At 40.4% G+C, this 19,280-nt stretch overlaps 1 protein-coding gene across 3 annotated transcripts in view; it reads left to right on the top strand.

The window, feature by feature from the left end:
- PI4KA (phosphatidylinositol 4-kinase alpha) overlaps positions 1-19,280 on the top strand; it is a 93,907-nt gene that overhangs the window by 4,941 nt on the left and 69,686 nt on the right. For 2 of the 3 annotated variants that reach the window (XM_030583519.1, XM_030583518.1), the window contains exons 3-13: positions 1,137-1,230; positions 4,903-4,991; positions 6,515-6,587; positions 6,989-7,248; positions 8,023-8,089; positions 10,262-10,410; positions 11,105-11,170; positions 13,327-13,423; positions 13,825-14,016; positions 15,254-15,354; positions 16,488-16,617. In XM_030583519.1, coding sequence (XP_030439379.1) covers positions 1,137-1,230; positions 4,903-4,991; positions 6,515-6,587; positions 6,989-7,248; positions 8,023-8,089; positions 10,262-10,410; positions 11,105-11,170; positions 13,327-13,423; positions 13,825-14,016; positions 15,254-15,354; positions 16,488-16,617 — 1,318 coding nt within the window. Of the gene's footprint in view, positions 1-1,136; positions 1,231-4,902; positions 4,992-6,514; positions 6,588-6,988; positions 7,249-8,022; positions 8,090-10,261; positions 10,411-11,104; positions 11,171-13,326; positions 13,424-13,824; positions 14,017-15,253; positions 15,355-16,487; positions 16,618-19,280 lie in introns of those variants that run through there. The other variant, XM_030583520.1, reaches the window with a different exon arrangement.

Below are 19,280 nucleotides of genomic sequence, written 5' to 3'. Positions count from 1 at the left end.
TTGGTTGGTGAATGAAATGTAGGTATGACAATTACTTGCTTGAAATAAGACATAGCCTCTATCTAGACTTGATATTTAGAAGGGTTCGCACAAAAATGTAATGTGCAATTGCTTGCTTAAATTTTCACACACATTACGTTTGAACATGTATCTACACCTGAAAATCAGGCCCATAATTTCCTTTTTATATATATATATATATATATATATATATATAAAAACACTGTTTATGTTGTTCACTAACATTGATCTTAAATGTCTGGCCTCTCTGAAACAGGCAGCCATGATGTTTCTGAGAGCTGATGTGAAGGCTTTGGTCTGCCCTGAAGGTGGTGTCATCTCTAGAAGGAGGGAGATGTGATGCCTTAAGTGCCTGATCCAAAATCCATTGAACTCAATGTGAATCTTTTCATTGACTTCAGTGGGTTTTGGATCAAGCCATAAGCCACTTCTGTTTTAGCCTCCCCCTTGGTTGATCTAAATGAATGTGATATTATTAACAGCTTTGCTGTTTTTTTTTTTTTTTAATTTTGTGATGTGAACTCAATACTAAGAATTGGGCAAACCACATCGCTTGTAATGGAACTTGGCATTTATATGATGCTTTAGGTATTCAAAGCATTGAACAAGTGTTAATCCACCCTTGTGAGGGAAGTTAGTACTGTCCCCAATTTATATATTAAGAAACTGAGCACCTGTACTGAGAGGTTAAGTGATTTGCTCAAGGCTATGGAATGCAACAGAGGCAGGAGTGGCATTAGAATTTGGGAGTTTCCACTGTTTTAGGAATCTAGAAAAATGGTTTTCTATTTCTTGTTAGACTCAAATCAACGTACTAGAGACAAAAAATCAAGACATATAATCAGCTCCAAATTGCATGATAGACCAGCAGTGTCCTGTCTCATTTAGTAATTGGTAGGATGGAACAATTTTATATATAGCATTGGACTAGTTACATGATTTACCTGATCTGTATTAAGTCTGTTATGCGATATTTAGGCAGCCTGTAAGTAATCCATTAGATGGCTTGAGTTCTCTGTATATAGTCACTTTACCCTTCCTCTGCATGACTAATGTGTATTGAAACTGTTACTCAATTTTTATCCTCCATTTCAAACAAATATTTTCTCTTTCAGCACAAAGATAGTGTGGTTCCTTATCTTCTCCGGCTTCTGAGAGGTCTTCCCAAAGTACAATGGATAGAAGAAAGCACTGCACGAAAAGGCAGAGGTGGTTTTAAGTTTTACTCTTCAGAGTATGTGCTTGGGAAATTGTACTCAGTCCAGAACTTAGTTTGAAGGGAAGTGATCAGCTCCTTTGTGCTTTTAGCTGTTGACATAACTGCCTGTATTGGAAAGATACAGCAGTAAAATTGATTCTTCTTGAGAGGCCAGAAAGAAGTTGAATAGCTCACACCTTTCCTGATGTCAGCTTAGCTGCTTTCCAGATAATTTGATACCAGTCAGTCACATCTTCAGGGCTAAGTTGTTAGGAGACAGTATAATGACTAGAGCGGAGAGTGATGGTCAAGATTATTGGGTGCTATTCCCAGCTTTGCCTCTGGTTTGTTGTTCAAACTTGGGTAAAAGACTTAACTTCTTGGAGTCTTAATTTACCTATCTTTAAAATGGTAGAGAGACTACTACTCTACCATGTAGGGGTATGTAAGGTTTAGTTTGCTAATGTTTGTAAAAGTATTTTAAAATCCCAAAGAGCTCCTAATTAGAGTGCATGTTGTTTGTTTGTTTGTATTAAATTATGCTTGACATATTTAGGATTTTCCCTTTTCACAGCAAAGCTATAGGAAACAGGAAACTCCTATTTTTCCATTCTTCTGGAAAGACTAAGCCCACCTGTCTGATATGTTTTTCTTAGGGCATTTCACTCTCCTCTCAAATCTCACTTTCCTACCAGGGAACAACTCTGAGCTTCATAGTTTGCAACTTTCTGACATCAGCTGGTTTTTGTACTTTCCTCTCCTACTGAGAATGTCTAGCCTTCTCTGTTTAAATCCTCTTAGAATGAGTTACTCAGGTTCTTTTCAGATCGACTTAGTTTCAGCAAGGATAGGTAGGGGTGCTTTATTAAAATCTTTGCCACCTGAAAGTCACATTTACTCAAACACTGTTAGTTTTTTTTGTCCAAGAGATTCAAATGATCATAGAATATCAGGGTTGGAAGGGACCTCAGGAGGTCATCTAGTCCAACCTCCTGCTCAAAGCAGAACCAATCCCCAACTAAATCATCCCAGCCAGAGGTTTGTCAAGCCGGACCTTGAAAGCCTCTAAGGAAGGAGATTCCACCACTTCCCTAGGTAACCCATTCCAGTGCTTCACCACCCTCCTAGTGAAAAAGTTTTTCCTAATATCTAATCTAAACCTCCCCCACTGCAACTTGAGACCATTACTCTTATTCTATCATCTGGTACCACTGAGAACAGTCTAGATCCATCCTCTTTGGAACCCCCTTTTGGGTAGTTGAAAGCAGCTATCAACCTCCCCACCCCCATTCTTCTCTTCTGCAGACTAAATAATCCCAGTTCCCTCAGCCTCTTCTCGTGAGTCATGTGCCCCAGCCCCCAATCATTTTTGTTGCCTTCCGCTAGACTCTTTTTCCAATTTTTCCACATCCTTCTTGCAGTATGGGGCCCAAAACTGGACACAGTACTCCAGATGAGGCCTCACCAATGCCAAATAGAGGTGAATGATCATGTCCCTCGAACTGCTGGCAATGCTCCTACTTGTACAGCCCAAAATGCTGTTAACCTTCTTGGTAACAAGGGCATGTTGTCGACTCATATCCAGCTTCTCATCCACTGTAACCCCTAGGTCCTTTTTTGCAGAACTGCTGCCTAGCTACTTGGTCCCTAGTCTGTAGCAGTGCATGGGATTCTTCCGTCCTAAGTGCAGGACTCTGCACTTGTCCTTGTTGAACCTCATCAGATTTCTTTTGGCCCAGTCCTCTAATTTGTCTAGGTCCCTCTGTATCCTGTCCCTACCCTCCAGCGTATCTACCACTCCTCCAAGTTTAGTGTCATCTGCAAACTTGCTGAGGGTACAATCCACACCATCTTGCAGATCATTAATGGAGATATTGAACAAAACTGACACTTGGGGCACTCCGCTTGATACCAGCTGCCAACTAGACATGGAGCCATTGATCACTGCCCCTTGAGCCCAACAATCTAGCCAGCTTTCTATCCACCTTATAGTCCCTTCATCCAGCCTATACTACTTTAACTTGCTGGCAAGAATACTGTGGGAGACCATATCAAAAGCTTTGCTAAAGTCAAGGAATAACATGTCCACTGCTTTCCTTTCATCTGCAGAGCCAGATATCACATCATAGAAGGCAGTTAGTCAGGCATGTCTTGCCCTTGGTGAATCCATGCTGACTATTCCTGATCACTTTCCTCTCCTCAAAAGTGCTTCAGAATTTGATTCCTTGATTTTTCAAGGGACTGAAGTGAGGCTGACTGGCCTGTAGTTCCCTGGATCCTCCTTTTTCCCTTTTTTAAAGATGGGCTCTACATTAGTCTTTTTCTGGTCATCTGGGACCTTCCCTGATCACCATGAGTTTTCAGAGATAATGGCCAGTGGCTCTGCAGTCACATCCGCCAACTCCTTTACCACCCTCAGATGCAGTGCATTCAGCCCCATGGATTTGTACTTATCCAGCTTTTCTAAATAGTCCTGAACCACTTCCTTCTCCACAGAGGGCTGGTCACCTCCTCCCCGCACTGTGCTGCCCAATGCAGCAGTCTGGGAGCTGACCTTGTTCATGAAAACAGAGGCCAAAAAACTATTGAGTACATTAGCTTTTTCCACATCCTCTGTCACTAGGTTGCCTCCCCCATTCAGTAAGGTGCCCACACTTTCCCTGACCACCACTTTGTTGCTAACATACCTGTAGAAACCCTTCTTGTTACTCTTAACATCCAAGTGTGATTTGACCTTCCTGATTTCATTCCTGCATGCCTGAACAATATTTTTATACTCCTCCCTGGTCATTTGTCCAAGCTTCCACTTCATATAAGCTGCTTTTTTGTGTTTAAGATCAGAAGAATTTCACTTTTAAGCCAAGGTGGTCGCCCGCCATATTTACTATTCTTTCTACACATCGGGATGGTTTGTTCCTGCAGCCTCAATAAGGATTCTTTAAAATACAGCCAGCTCTCCTGGACAATGATGCTGTTGTCTTGTCTGCACTCCAGTCCATTATTCTCACCAGTGGATAACCTGTCAGGGTATAATGTGGTAGTTAGGTTGTTATCAGCATATCCTTCCTTGCAGCCTATGTCAGTCCTATCCTAGGGCTTGATCCTGCAGCCCTTATGATTATTAAACAATAGGGTTTCTCCTGCATGTTGGAAAGACACTGGCTTTTCTGTAACAGATATGCTAGCTTTATAGGTTGTTGTAATAGTGACTATTCCATATTAGCAAATCTTTCTGCTTCTGTTGCGCTTACTCCTTTTTCTTTATCTCTCGTTAGTTCTCAGACTTGGAATCAGTATGCCTTTCTTTCTCGCTTTCTTTCAACGCTGGAATTTGTTCATTGTCTGAATGTTAATGCCAAATGATTACTTTATTTTCAGTCTTTGTCTGCTGCCATGGCTTATATATGAAACAAGGAATATTTATTATCCCCTCTAAAGCAACATATTTCTCTTGTTTTTCACTAATTACTGGCTAAAGGATATGATTTAAATCTTCATGTGTATGTCAGTTACTCATCCACTGACTTGCTTGATTTAGCTGTGCCATGGGCATTGCTGAAAGGATGCCTTATGACTTCTTGTGACAATAATAAAACATGACTTCTTATTTTCAAATGGCTGACCCAAGTACTATTGTAATGTTGTCTCTCCTCTCTCCACCCTTTCCTTCCTCGCTTCTGTAGGCATGCTTCCAGTTGCAGAAAACTTCAGCTTCTGCTTGGTGACTTTGTTGTCAGATGTTGCCTATAGGGATGCCACTCTTAGAGAACAGGTAGAGTTCACTGAAATTTTTCAATGTGCACTCTGAGGCCATGTCTACATCTAAAATTTTGCAGCGCTGGTTGTTACAGCTGTATTAGTACAGCTGTATAGGGCCAGCGCTGCAGAGTGGCCACACTTACAGCAACCAGCGCTGCAAGTGGTGTTAGATGTGGCCACACTGCAGCGCTGTTGGGCGGCTTCAAGGGGGGTTCCGGGACGAGAGAGCAAACCGGGAAAGGAAACCAGCTTCGCCGTGGTTTGCTCTCTCGGTCCCGGAGCCAGCCAGCAAACCGCAGGGAAGGAGACCTGCTTGCTCGGGGTTCCGGGACCGAGAGAGCAAACCGGGAACGCCGCGGTTTGCTCTCTCGGTCCCGGAGCCAGCCAGCAAACCGCAGGGAAGGAGACCTGCTTGCTCGGGGTTCCGGGACCGAGAGAGCAAACCGGGAACGCCGCGGTTTGCTCTCTCGGTCCCGGAGCCACCCAGCAAACCGCAGGGAAGGAGACCTGCTTGCTCGGGGTTCCGGGACCGAGAGAGCAAACCGCGGCGAAGCTGGTTTCCTTTCCCGGTTTGCTCTCTCGGTCCCGGAACCCCGAGCAAGCAGGTCTCCTTCCCTGCGGTTTGCTGGGTGGCTCCGGGAACGCGAGAGCAAACCGCGGCGAAGCTGGTCTCCTTTCCCGGTTTGCTCTCTCGGTCCCGGAACCCCGAGCAAGCAGGTCTCCTTCCCTGCGGTTTGCTGGGTGGCTCCGGGACCGAGAGAGCAAACCGGGAAAGGAAACCAGCTTGATTACCAGAGGCTTCCTCCTTCCACGGAGGTCAAGAAAAGCGCTGGTAACTGTCTACATTGGATTACCAGCGCTGGATCACCAGCGCTGGATCCTCTACACCCGAGACAAAACAGGAGTACGGCCAGCGCTGCAAACAGGGAGTTGCAGCGCTGGTGGTGCCCTGCAGATGTGTACACCTTCAAAGTTGCAGCGCTGTAACTCCCTCACCAGCGCTGCAACTTTCTGATGTAGACAAGCCCTGAGACGTCTGTTGCTTAAGTAACTGTCTCAAAAAGGTGCAAAAAGGGTTTAAAATAAAGGATACCATGGCTGCTTTTCTTCACAAAGGGCGCGGTCACATAAACACTGCAGCTGAATAATTTTACTTCTGTGAGTAGTCCAGTGGTGCTCAAAAGTTACTCACACATGTCTTCTGAGGTTTGAGCCCAAAAACGTTGCCCATAACAAAGCCAAGTGGCTTAGAATTAGTGTGTTTATACCAGAGTTGGAGATATTGCTTTCTCAAAATGCTAATGCTTACAAGTTGATTTAGGATATTACTTTAGTTAAGGAGGCTTCTTTAGTTAAATGAGTTAGAGAGAAACACATCTTTGTTTCATACAGTATCAAAAACCCATTCAATTTAAAATATGTGATGTTCAATATAAATGTCTGAAAGTTTCATTTCACTTAATGTAATGATCTGGCATGTGCTAGCTTTAAAGTGTTGACTGAAGAATGTTTTTGTGTCTTCCTTGGTGGTTGTAGGTTTTAGAGGCAATTCTGCAAGTGATGCAGTTCCTGCTGGGAATGTGCCAGTCCCCACAAAACCAGGAGAAAGGTATTGGAACAGTTTTTTAAATTGATGTTGCATCTTTATTTTAGCATCATCTGAACTTCACTTGCTCTCTAACCTTCACCACCATTCTTTTTAAAAGGTGTATTATATAACTAGCGTCCATCATTTGGCCTGTAATTGATGACAGAATGTCCATAATTGGTGAGAGCATTCTGTCTTTTGTCTGTATGCTGTTTGGTAAATTTTGAGCTAAGCTGAAAAGACATATTTACTTAATGATATAAATTTGCTTTTCTTCCTCTAATAATGGAAGTCTGGCTTTGTGATGTGTGTAGTGCTTCAATGCTTTTAGTGAGCTTGTAGCAAAGCTGGCAAGAGGAAGTCATAAGCTGCTAGTGGTATACTGTAGTTAGAAAGATACATGACCTAATTTTGTTTTCCAGAATACTTGTGCAAATATGCAGTCCCGTGCCTGATTGGAATTTCACGAGCATTTGGTCGCTACAGCAATTCAGAAGAGTCTCTCCTCTCAAAGCTTTTCCCTAAAGCTCCTCCACATTCCCTGAGAGTCCCAGAAGAACTTGAAGGAATTCGCAGACGTTCTTTTAATGATTTTAGATCAATTCTTCCCAGTTCTCTGCTCACGGTCTGTCAAGAAGGATCCTTAAAGAGAAAGACCAGCAGTGTGTCCAGCATCTCACAGGTTTGTGTGGCCACCTTTACAATGAAGACAGTGCTTAAGCCCTTTTCTGTTCTTTGGTGGAATTAAAAGATGCTCAAAATTGTGTCCGCTGACAGTCATTCAGTGCTGTACTTGAACAGATTCAAAGCTTTCTCTCTTTTTCAGTTGTTCAGCTCTCCCTGATCTACAGAATAATTGATGACAGTTAAGCTAGCTATCTCCATATTAATAGTTTTTACTTAAAAGATCTCAAAGAACTTGCAGTCATTAAGCCTCACACTATCCCTGTGTAGCAGGTATAATGCATACCTCTTTAACAGATGGGAAGATTAGGCAGAGAAGTTAACAGCTTGAGTTTTTAGAGGTGATGAGCACTGACAATGCCCTTTGGCTTCAGTAGGAGTTGTAAGTGTGCACCCCCTTTGGAAAGTCAGACTTCAGATGACCTGCCAAGAATCACAGAATGAGGTATTAGCAGAGTTGGGCATATACCCCAGGAATTTGATAACTACTGCATTCCGTTAACCAGGACACTCACTCCCTTCTTCATCAGTGCCCCTTTGTATTTGAAATTGTGGCCTGACTCAAGCCTGATCCTGAGAATTACTAAACACTCAAAACTCCCATTGACTTCAGTAAGAATTTGGGACTCATCAGCATCTTTCTGGTTATGTTAATGATAATATGCATTTTTTAAAAGAGAAAATATATTTGAGTCCATATAATCTTAGATTTCTCAAGGCTTCACCGGCCTTTAATGATAAAATGCAACTATTGTCTTGTCTTGTTTTTCAGGTCAGTCCTGAACGTGGAATTCCCCCTCCCAGCTCCCCTGGAGGATCTACCATTCATTACTTTGAAGGTAAACCTTCAGCTTCCAGTCTTTACTATTTTGCCAAAGAGCAGTGTATGTTTTATCACTCTTTTTACCAATAGGAAGGCTAGGGAACCCAAACCTCTGTGCATTTTCTTTGTCTTCAGGGTCGCTGGTAGTAATTCTTTAGCATGTATGTTATAGAGTTCTGATACATTTTGCATTAACAAGTTATTGGATAATCTTTATTTCCAGCAATATTGGTTTCCAACAACAATTTTTTTTTTGTCTAGCTTCCAAGAGAGACGTTTTCTGACTGCTAAGCAGTCTATGCCTAGTCCTAGAGAGCTTAATCACACTGGGGCAAAACATAGTTTAGAAGATTAGGCAGAATAACTTTACATAACAAATGTTTTATATTGTACTTCAATGTACAGCTAAAATGGCAGACTGAGGATTGGAATCTTGAATCCTGCTTGATGGCAAGTTGTCTAAGCCCAAAGTAACGCACCTTACTTGAAATAAATTTGGCATGTGTAGGTTATAGGAAGTCTTACTTTGGCATGCCAAAATTGTGAACTGTCATGGAAAAGTCAAAGTTAAAACTCACAAAAGGGAGATCTTGAAAGGCTATACTGACTGACTGACTCATGTATGTACTCATTGCTATGGATACTGAAATCAAGTGGTTAAATTCCAGCTGTGAATGAGATGAGTGGGCCACTTGGAGAACTGAAAAAATAAATTGATAACCTTGATGAAGCGGGAGGAGAGTGAGCTCTGTACTTATTGGGTCTTTCATTGTCTTTTGGCTTTGTTTAGCCCTTTTGGGGACCTTATTGCTTGGGCTGTTCCCAGCCTTTGACTGAATGGTGTTCTCCCTTTCCTGGGCAACTTGGGCTTAAGTTTGTCTTCTCCCTTTTATTTCCTATCTGTCCTTCCTATTAATTATTTCTGGAGGACTCTCCCTTCAGGATCAGTAGTTTGGACAGGGGTTTCAGAGGAAGGCTGGTCTAATTACCTGGTCACGGGGCAGTTCATTTATTTTCTTCCTGTCTTAGGTCAGGCTGTACAACCCATCATACCCACCTGCACCTCTCCAGCTCAGGTATTCACGTTTGGATTAAAAAAAGGAAAGGGGGGAGTATGAGAATTCTTCTCTTATGCTGGTAATGAAGAATGTAGATGAATGGGGCACACTGTGGTTTGGGCTATATGTATGTAGAATTTCTTAGGGGCTCCCTTTCTGAACCATAGGAACTAAAATACTGGAACAGACCAATAGTCCCTCTACTTAGGTATTTTGCTTTCAGCACTAGCTTCTGTCAAATGCTTCAAAGGCAGATAAACCTTGCATTATCCCCCATAATGCACCTAGACAATTACACACTTGCTTGTGTTTTTTCTGACCCGAGTTTGTAATAGTCTTACTTTCTGAAGCAAGAGAATTGATGGCCTTTGTTTTTATTCTATCCAAGACACAGGAGCGGGACAAAAATTACTTTTAGTTCATCAGTAAATAATACATTTTGAAAGTCAGTTAATCACAAGAAAAGCACTCTATTAACTCACACAGCTGAGGAGTTACAAAAAGCAAGATTGTGATGCCAGAAAGGGAATGGAGTGCCAAAAGTTCATACGTGGCTTCTTGATGACAAGTGTACTCTAGTATTAAAACTATATATTGGTTTCTCTTGTACCTTCAAATTGTAACAGTATCTTGGTTTCTATTTAAGATGGAAGGTATAGTATAACTTTAAACTTAAGCAGTTTTGCAAGATTTTCTCATTGATTTCTTAGCCAGTATTTCTACATTTCCTTCCAAAATCATGTGCACAGAAGGTTTTTTGAAGTAAACATACTGCAGAAGTTGAGCAAAATCCTACCAAATGCTGTTTACAAAATGAATGCAAATATTTTGAACAGAATTTCTTCTCTAACCTTGTATGTATCAAATGTCTGAATCTGTTGTCGTAGTTTGCATTAGATTAGAGATGGATATCAATTATTATAGTTGTTATAGATTGATTCATCTTCAGTGGGAACTGAATTAAGCCCTTCATGGTTTATCAGGGATAGACCATTACCGTATCGAAAGTTAAGATGAAAATACCTTTTTTTTTTTTTTTCCATAGTTTGCCCCAGAGTCTTCCTTCACATTTAACAAAGAACACAATAAACATTTTGAATAACCTACAGTTGTTGTGTTCTTGTCTGCAGGGTCCTACCTACCTGACGGGAGTGCATTGGACCCTGATTATTACTTCTCTGCAATCAGCTCTAGCTTCTCAGTTTCTCCTCTCTTTAATGGTATTAGTAACAAGGAATTCGATATTCCACTGGAAATGCTCCGCCAGCTGCTGCTCATGGTACAGTATGAGCTGATTTAAAGATCACATTAAGGTCTGGGTTCTATGTGCTCATTTTAGACACAGCAGTTGAGGGTATTTTGTGTAAGCTGCAGAGTGAGCAGCTTTCGGGTGTATAAGAGGAGGTGCCTTGTGTAATTAGGCAATGTAAGGTGTGTGGGTGGGTGTGTGATATATGTGTATATATACAGGTTGTGTCCATGTTGTGTTTACTTTAGCATATAAATAGGATATTTTTTCTATGCTATTATTAACATCAGGGCTTAATGATTAATATTGTTGATTAATATTGCTCATGAAATGTTAGTAATTTAAAGTAGTAAAGTTAGTATTGAAATGTTTGCATTGGCAAAGCCATCTTGTTTGCACCTCACAGGCAAATTAATCTGATGTAACTTGAAACTTGAGAACATTGCCATTTTCTAGTGGGGATGGTTTATTGGGACTACATCTGATGACAGAACCTGGTGGCTCTTCTGGGCACATCTTGTGTAATTGCTCAGGGCCTTTTGTGCACCATGATAATACAGAGGATGATAATAGAAATTACTATATAACTTTTTGCTGCTTTAATTTAGTCTGATGTTTAATATTCAAATGATTTAGTGCTTTCTTTGGCCAGCCTAAATTGTGACTGTAAAACAAACTCTCTACCAAGATAATGCCAATGATAACACAAAAATTTTCTGTGTAGGTGAAACAGATTGTTGGGGATTCTGTTCTCAAAAACTTAGATGCAGTTGTAGATGAAGTTGCAGAGGTATGTCTTAATTTAATTTACCATTTGAAATGTTTAGAAAGAATCCCACATGGTTTTTAAAGTCCTAACTATTGTGAAATCAAAGGTAAGAGATGACTAAACATAAAATGAATAAAAATAAGGGACATGATAAGGGACACTCAATTAATATTTGGTTTATGCTTTTGATTCATAAGAATTTAGTCTTTTCAAAGCCTAAGACCAGTAGAAATATTTCCATTAACTTATGAGAAATCTGTGGAAATATTGGTTTTTTAAACACACATTCCCCTGCAGCATTGGCGTCCTAAGTACTTCAACATGGAGAATTTGAAACTAGTTATGCATAAAATCTCTTTCCAAAGAATTTTAATATGTGGTGGACTTGTCCAGTCATTAGAGAGTATTGAGATGCATTTTGTAACCACATATCACAAGTTGTTGGATATGTATTACCAAATGATCCCTTGTTAATCCTCCTGGGGCTTCCCAGTGGAAATGGTCACACAAGAAAACAAATTATTAATTTCCCATCTGCTAGTAGCTGCTAGGCTACTCGTAGCTTCTCACTGGAAAAAGAAAAGTAGTCCACCTGTAGAAGAATGGTTAACAAATATGGGAGATGATAGTAATGGAATAATTAATGCAACAATTATGTACCCAGCAAAACAGACTAAGATACTTAGATATTTGGATATCATTTATTCAGTACCCAGACAAAGTGTGTTCATCTGAGGGGGGGAGGGGAAATAATTCCAGCACACCTGTCCATTTTTTTTGTTTTATTATTAACATTTGGCGGATATCAGATATACATAATCAGATATTTCACTCAAGTTTTAATAAAATCACTAGAAATTATGTCATAGTTGTTGTAATCATGCTCATCCTATAATATGGTAATACCCTGTTAAATAGAGAGAGTTGCTGATTATAATACTTTATAATGTCTTATAATGTCTTACACCTCACCATTGTAATTATTGCTTTGTTTCTGCTTTGTTTACATGGAAAGGATGTGTAAGCCTGTTAATGCTTCCTAAATAGAGTAAATCAAAAGCTTTTTTTTTTTTTTTTTTAAGGTATAACTTAGGTAAAGGCCTTTAATTTAATTCCCATGTATTTCATTCTCAGTTCCCAAACAAAACAAAAATGTGTTGCCCTTCGTCTGCTCTTCATTGTTTTCGGCTTGGAAGTTTCTGATTGTTGTATTTTCAAGATGTCCTCCTTCAAGTTTAGCTGCTTCTGACCCAGTGAATGACTACTTTCAATCAACATATTTTGCATGGAATACAAGTCTTTATGGGGCTAGATGATTGCCCACACTGTTTACAATTGCACAACATCCTCTATCAACATCACCTCTAGTGGTCTCAAAAATTTTAGACATAGAGCTGTTCTGAGCTGAATGTATGTTCAGAGCTATAGCAGACTCATATTTTTTCAGCTATGGAAAAGAACTATGCTCTTGTCTACAGCCTTTTCTTGCTAGTGCAAAACATAGGTTTTGATGGAAACAACTGTAGTCTCCGTTCCTGCTTTTCCAATTAAAAATGATTTTGGATTCTCTCATTAGACGGAGAATTTTGTTACAGTATGTGGTGTTTAAATAGATGGAATAGCTAAGTACTATTTAATGCATTGAACAGGTATAGCTGGCATCCTGATTCACTGTGAAGCCAAAAAAACCAAAACCCTTTCCGTGTGGTGTGTGATTATAATGTAAATAGTAACAGTTATCACAGTTACATCTCTAATATAGAAAATGAGGGTACGTCTTCACTACCGGCCGTATCGGCGGGTAGCAATAAATTTCTTGGGGATCGATATATCGCGTCTCATCTAGACACGATATATCCCCGAACGAGCTCCTGTCGACTCCGGAACTCCACCAATGCGAACGGCGGTAGTGGAGTCGACAGGGGGAGCTGCGGACGTCAATCCCGCGCTGTGAGAACGGTAGGTAACTCGATCTAAGATACTTCAACTTCAGCTACGCTATTCACGTAGCTGAAGCTGCGTCTCTTAGATCGATTTCCCCCCCCACCCCCAGTCTAGACCAGCCCTGACAGTTACCTGACCTGAATAAGGGTTTTTTTTTTCTTGAGTTTACTATTTCACAGGAAAACATGATTTGGTTTCCTTTTGAAACTTAAAGCTGTTTTTTACCTTTACAGATAAGTCCTAATGCAGATCTCTATTATAAAACATTCAGTGACCCTCTGTACCTTGCCCAGTTTAAAATGTTAAGGGACACGTTATACTACATGAAAGGTACGGTACCTATATTAATATACTTTCTGCTAAGTAATATGATGGAGGAGAATATAAAGCACTGTGTGCATTGAATGCTGTGCTCCAAATGGCTGGGAAGGGTGCAGTGTTTCATGGGTGCTGACTGTATGCTATACAGTTTGTGAAGCACTTTGGTATAAAAGTTGCCCTATAAAATGTAATTATTTAATCTGTTGTAGACATCTGCCAGAGGGAGGGACAATCAGCATGCAACTTGTTAATTTCCCAATGGTCTTTCCTATGGAACTTTTACTTCTCATTTGGAAAGAAATCTTTTATGAATAATGTTTTTTATATGTAATATAAAAATGGATTGTTCTCATGTATATGCACAGTTACTTTCTTTCTGCTAGAATATATTTTCCCTCTTATTCCTGCAGATCTTCCAAACTCATTTGTTAAGGAAATCCATGATTTTGTGCTGGAACAGTTCAACAGCAGCCAGTTAGAGCTTCAGAAAATCCTGCATGATGTAGATCGGCTACACAATGAACTGAGCCCTCTGAAATTGCGTTGCCAGGCTAGTGCAGCCTGTGTGGATCTCATGGTGTGGGCTGTGAAAGATGAGCAAGGTGGAAAAATACATGATTCTGTCTCATCAGAATGTCTTTTGTCTTGCAGAAATGTTTTGTACAACTCATTCTCCATTGTCAATAGTTGGTGAAGGATAATTTCTATTACATGATGCTTGCCATAAAATACATTTAATGATAATCTTCAGGAATTTTTTTTGCTAGAGAAAGTCAACCTTGCCAGAAAAATGCAAGGGTCATTTTAAAATGCTTGTAACTCATAAGCTGGTTAACTGACTTAAAGGATTTTCTGAGAAATTTCTGAATTCAGAGAATAAGTTCTGTAAGTTTGGGGAGAATGCACTATGTTACTGCACCATGAAGTGCAAATCTAAATTCATCCTTGCCTACAGAGAGGCTTTGACATCTCCATAATGCAGAATCTGTTAACTGTGGTTGCTATAAATCATTCTGAATATCTCTTTAATATAGACCTGGTTCAGGAAAGCACCTAATTATATGCTTTTAAAGTAGGAAAGTGTTTTCCTGAATAGGGATGTTTTCCTGACTTAAGGTCATACTATGTTTGTGTTAAGTGGGATACTCTAACTTGAGTGAAAAGATCCCCCTAAAAGTGATATTTGCATTAAATCTCATACATACTGCATATATTGCTGTTAAATGTAACTTTACAATATCAGAAATATAGGCATGGACATGCAAGATCTTCTAAAAATCTTGCAAAATTACTGATAGCAATCATGTGGAAAAGGCCCATTAGTTCATCCAGACCACGAATGTCTCAAAAAGATGCTTCCGCTTTTTCGTAGATATCATTGTCGGGAAGCTTGTCCTGATACTTACCTACATTTTCCTCCTTTTTTTTTTTAAATTTAAACTCCTGCCCACTGATCTATTAAACATTTGTTTAAATATTTTAAATACCTGTAGATGGCTATCAAATAAAAAAAAAAAACGCAAGCTGTCTGAGACCTGTAGCTATCTCAGTTCAGAATATTTGAAAGAACTGTGTGTTGCAGATTGCCAAACTTTTTACCAAAATGTTACCAACAAAGTTTTAAAGACTCCTAAACCATTCAAGCCAACCAAATTGAAACACCATGGATAACGTTCTGTAAAACTGAAATTATTCGGCATCTCTGCACTCTGGAATAGGTGGATCCAGCAAATTCCCTACCTGTTCTATGGTCTTCAGTAAGCCCATGATACTAGCTAGGCTAATAAATTCACATACATTCTTCAGATCTGTTATTCATTTCCTTCTTTTGGAACAAAGGTGCAGAAAACCTGTGCATCAAGCTGTCGGAAAAGCTGCAGTCCAAGACCTCCAGCAAAGTCATCATTGCTCACTTGCCACTGCTGATCTGCTGCTTGCAGGTCTGTCTTTAAAGGATTGAAAAGGAGTATTTTGATTTCAGCAATCATTTAGTAAAATTGCTTGGGGGTTTACAGACTAATTTAACAGTTTTCTCATCTTCTGGTTATATTACTGCTTCCAGTGTCCTCTACACCTGCATTTTAGGGGCTTGAAACCACAGTGAAGTGGTGCTTCCCAGAATCTACTTAGCTCAGATTTTCTTTGTGGGACGCAGTCAACAAGTTATTGTACCAGCCATTTATTTCTGTGAACCCTGGGTTCATACTTGCTTTACCTGACCGATTAAAAAAAATGTAGTGGGATTGGCTGTTTCCTGGGATTAGTCGAGATATGAAACCTTTCACCTCTTGTTTAGTAGTTGAAATCCAACACAGGTTGGTAATGGTCAAAACCTGAGACCATCTGATGATGCTTCAGTAACCTGCGTGAAATTAATTAAATAGGACGCAAACCAGCCTAGAAAGTGAGGTGTCCTATTCACAAAGGCCCTGCCACATTTGGAATTAATTAATCTCTTTGTTGGCAGTCTGTGCAGAGGGCAATATGGAAAAAGTACTAAAGATTGACCTGCCTTCTCATTGCTATGATGATCTCTTTTCAGGTCAGGGTTTATTTATATTGGCAGGTTAGTGTGCAAAAACTTGCCCATGATCTGTTGATAAATGTTTGTGATCCTTTAGGGTTATCAGTGTGGTATTATCCTGGAGCAGAACATTCATTTTTAAAAGGGAAAAAGGAGTATGGTGTTATCAGCGTCATTCTAGTTGGAAACTTACCCACTTTGCAAAACCAGTCCACAATTGTCTTTCTGTAATCAGGACTGGAATAGCAAAGACATGTTACTCCTCAGGGCTCTTTAAAATGTGTTTGTCCCATAACTCCGCTTCCAGGGAAGCCTGTTCATTTGCTATACTAGGTGCTATCTTCTGCGAAACCCCTGGGAAGAAAAGAGCAAGAAATTGCTTACTTGTCATGCTGTCAGAGTGATCCTTAGATCAAAGGTTTGAAATATTCTTTCACTGGAGTACAAATCCCTCAGCAGTGATTTATTTTTTTTAAAGCCGTGAGCGCACAATTTAAATTATACAGCAAGAAAGTTAGAAGTTCTAATGCGTGAATTCTTTTCTTCTAGGGTCTAGGTCGTTTGTGTGAGAGGTTCCCTGTTGTGGTTCATTCTGTCACTCCGTCTTTGAGGGACTTCCTCGTTATTCCTTCTCCAGTGCTAGTGAAACTTTACAAGTACCACAGCCAGTATCACACAGGTAAATGAAAGCAATATTAGCTCCTTCTATGGTCCAGTCATGTGGTGTACCACAAACAACACTAATTTGCTCTTAAATTTCCTTTTATTATTACAACTTACTTAAAGGTTTTTTCATTTTCTACCAAGTTATTTATTTGTGGGTTGGGTTTATTTGTTTCCTCTTGGAGGAAGAGAGGGAATGCAAAAAAAAATTCATGCAAAAATGCACCCTGATGTCATAGAGCTAGCAATAACAATACAGAAATAACCAAGTCCATTGCATCCTATTCTCTCAACCCTGCAAAGTCAGTTTTGCCTAATACTGTCATGATTTCAGTAACTTTCATTCTCTTAAACAGTTAGTGTCCCCTCTGACCCACAATGGTATCAAGGTGTTAAATTTGTAATATGTGTATGTGTGAGAGAGAGAGAGTATATACAGTAACTCCTCACTTAAAGTCGTCCTAGTTAAAGTTGTTTCATTGTTACCTTGCTGATCAATTAGGGAACGTGCTCGTTTAAAGTTGTGCAATGCTCCCTTCTAACATTGTTTGGCAGCTGCCGGCTTTGTCCACTGCTTGCAGGAAGAGCAGCCTGTTGCAGCCACCTGGTGGGGGCTGGGAACCAGGGTGGACTGGCAGCCCCCATATCAGCTCCCCACTCCCCTAAGTTCTCTGTGCAGCAGCTGCCAGCAGGCTAGCAATTACAGCTATCCCTCCCCCTACTGCCATGTGCTGCTCCTACCCTCTGCCTTGGAGCTCCTTCCGAAGCCTCCTGTTTGCTCGGGGGGGGGAGGGAACTAATGTCAGGGTGTCCCCCTCCTATCTGCTCCTACACCCCACTTACCCCTTCTTCTCCATATAGAGCAGGGTGGGACAGGGATGGAGAGAGACAGAAAGAGCCTGGGGCAGCAGCTGCTGTCTCAACTTCCTGATCCACTTAAAAAGACAAAGCATTTAAGAGTTGGTCAACTTACTTAAAGGGGCAGTGTGCATTTCTCTCTCTCTCTCTCTCCCACACACAAGGGGTGTGTCTGTCTCTGTCTACCCTCCCCTCCATTCCTGCTGCCTTTGTAGAGGCTACATTAACAACAACATGTTAACCCTTGAGGGCTCAGCCGAATGCTAGTTCATCATTTAGCACAGGGGGTTCTCAGACTGGAGGTCGGGATCCCTTAGGGGGTCACCAGGTTATTACCTGTGGGAGGTGGGGGTCGTGAGCTTTCAGCCTCCACCCCAAACCCTGCTTTGCCTCCAGCGTTTACAATGGTATTAAATATATAAAAAAGTATTTTTAATTTCTATTGGGGGTGTCGCACTCAGAGGCTTGCTATGTGAAAGGGGTCACCAGTACAAAAGTTTGAGAACCACTAATTTAGCAGCAAGGCATTCCCTGGGAAATATCCCACCCTCTAACTTCACCACCTCAACCAAGCTTCACAATCATCATAGCTGTGAACAGTATTAAACTGTTTAAAATGGTGTGTGTGTGTTTGTGTGTTGTGTGTGTGGGATGTAAGTTTTTTTTGTCTGGTGAAAAAAATTTCTGTGGAACCTAACTCTTTCCCCCCTCCCCCATTTACATTAATTCTTATGGGGAAATTGGATTCACTTATCATTTTGCTTAAAGTCACATTTTTCAGGAACATAACTACAACATTAAGTGAGAAGTTACTGTATATCTATGAACAAATATCAGCAGAAAAGTATGACACTTGAAACTAGCAAGATTATAATAGAAGGCACAACAAATGTGTGTTCATGTTGGTCAAATAGCCTAGTTTCTCTAATTTTTTGGTTGGTTATTCTAAATGGTCTAATTTTTGTGTCATGTCTAAAGATGTTAAGCCTGTTCTTGAAAATTACTGTGACATCTTGGTTACGATTTTCATCTGTTAGTCCATAGTTTGAAGTGTAACTAAAGAATTGTATCCATCCATCCTCTGTTTCATACCTAGGAAGATTGATGCTCGTCTCCTCCCCCCCGCAGCAAATCCCACCGCTTCTTATATGCAATATGTGTGCAGCATGAGTTGCCAGCCAGCTGCCTTGGGCTGCTTTCAGTCTTTGTTAGGTGGATGAAACAGACCAATAAGTTGGGGATGGTTTGGGAGGATGAGAACCACAAATCAGACAGTTTAGTTGGAAAGCAGAAGTGTATGCTCATTGCTACATGCTAGTATATTTCAAGACACACTTTGACCGTTTGGTGTATAGACGAGTGAGCCAGTGTTATGACTCATAAGTTCCCTGACCACCAAAAATTTAATCATAAACTTTTTTTTTTTTTTTGAACATATTGGATATTGCTGTGATTACTTTCTGAAAAGCGACTCACTGACGACATGGAGTTCCATTTTTATTTGTTCTTCAGGATTTTCATACTGAAGTTTTCAATTACAAATTGAATGTTGATTTTTTTTTCCCTAACTGCCAGTCCTGCAGAATATCCCTGCATCTGAATGTGAATCTATGCTCCTTCTGCCTCTTACAGTGCCACAGCTAGTAAAGAGTCCGCAGCTAAAATTTAGATGGCTATTTTGTTAATCATGCCCAAGGTAGAATAGCTTGCTTTTCCATAGCCTTGTTGTCTATGCAGTATTCACAGGAGTGAAAACTTGTTTTGTCAAGAAAAATAAGTAACATGGACTTGAAGGTGAACAGGGAGCCGATATGTTGAGTA

The sequence above is a fragment of the Gopherus evgoodei genome, chromosome 13, assembly GCF_007399415.2.
Source record: "Gopherus evgoodei ecotype Sinaloan lineage chromosome 13, rGopEvg1_v1.p, whole genome shotgun sequence".
Classification (NCBI taxonomy): domain Eukaryota; kingdom Metazoa; phylum Chordata; order Testudines; family Testudinidae; genus Gopherus; species Gopherus evgoodei.
Note: the sequence above shows the minus strand (reverse complement) of the source record. Positions and strands in the feature narration are given on the sequence as shown.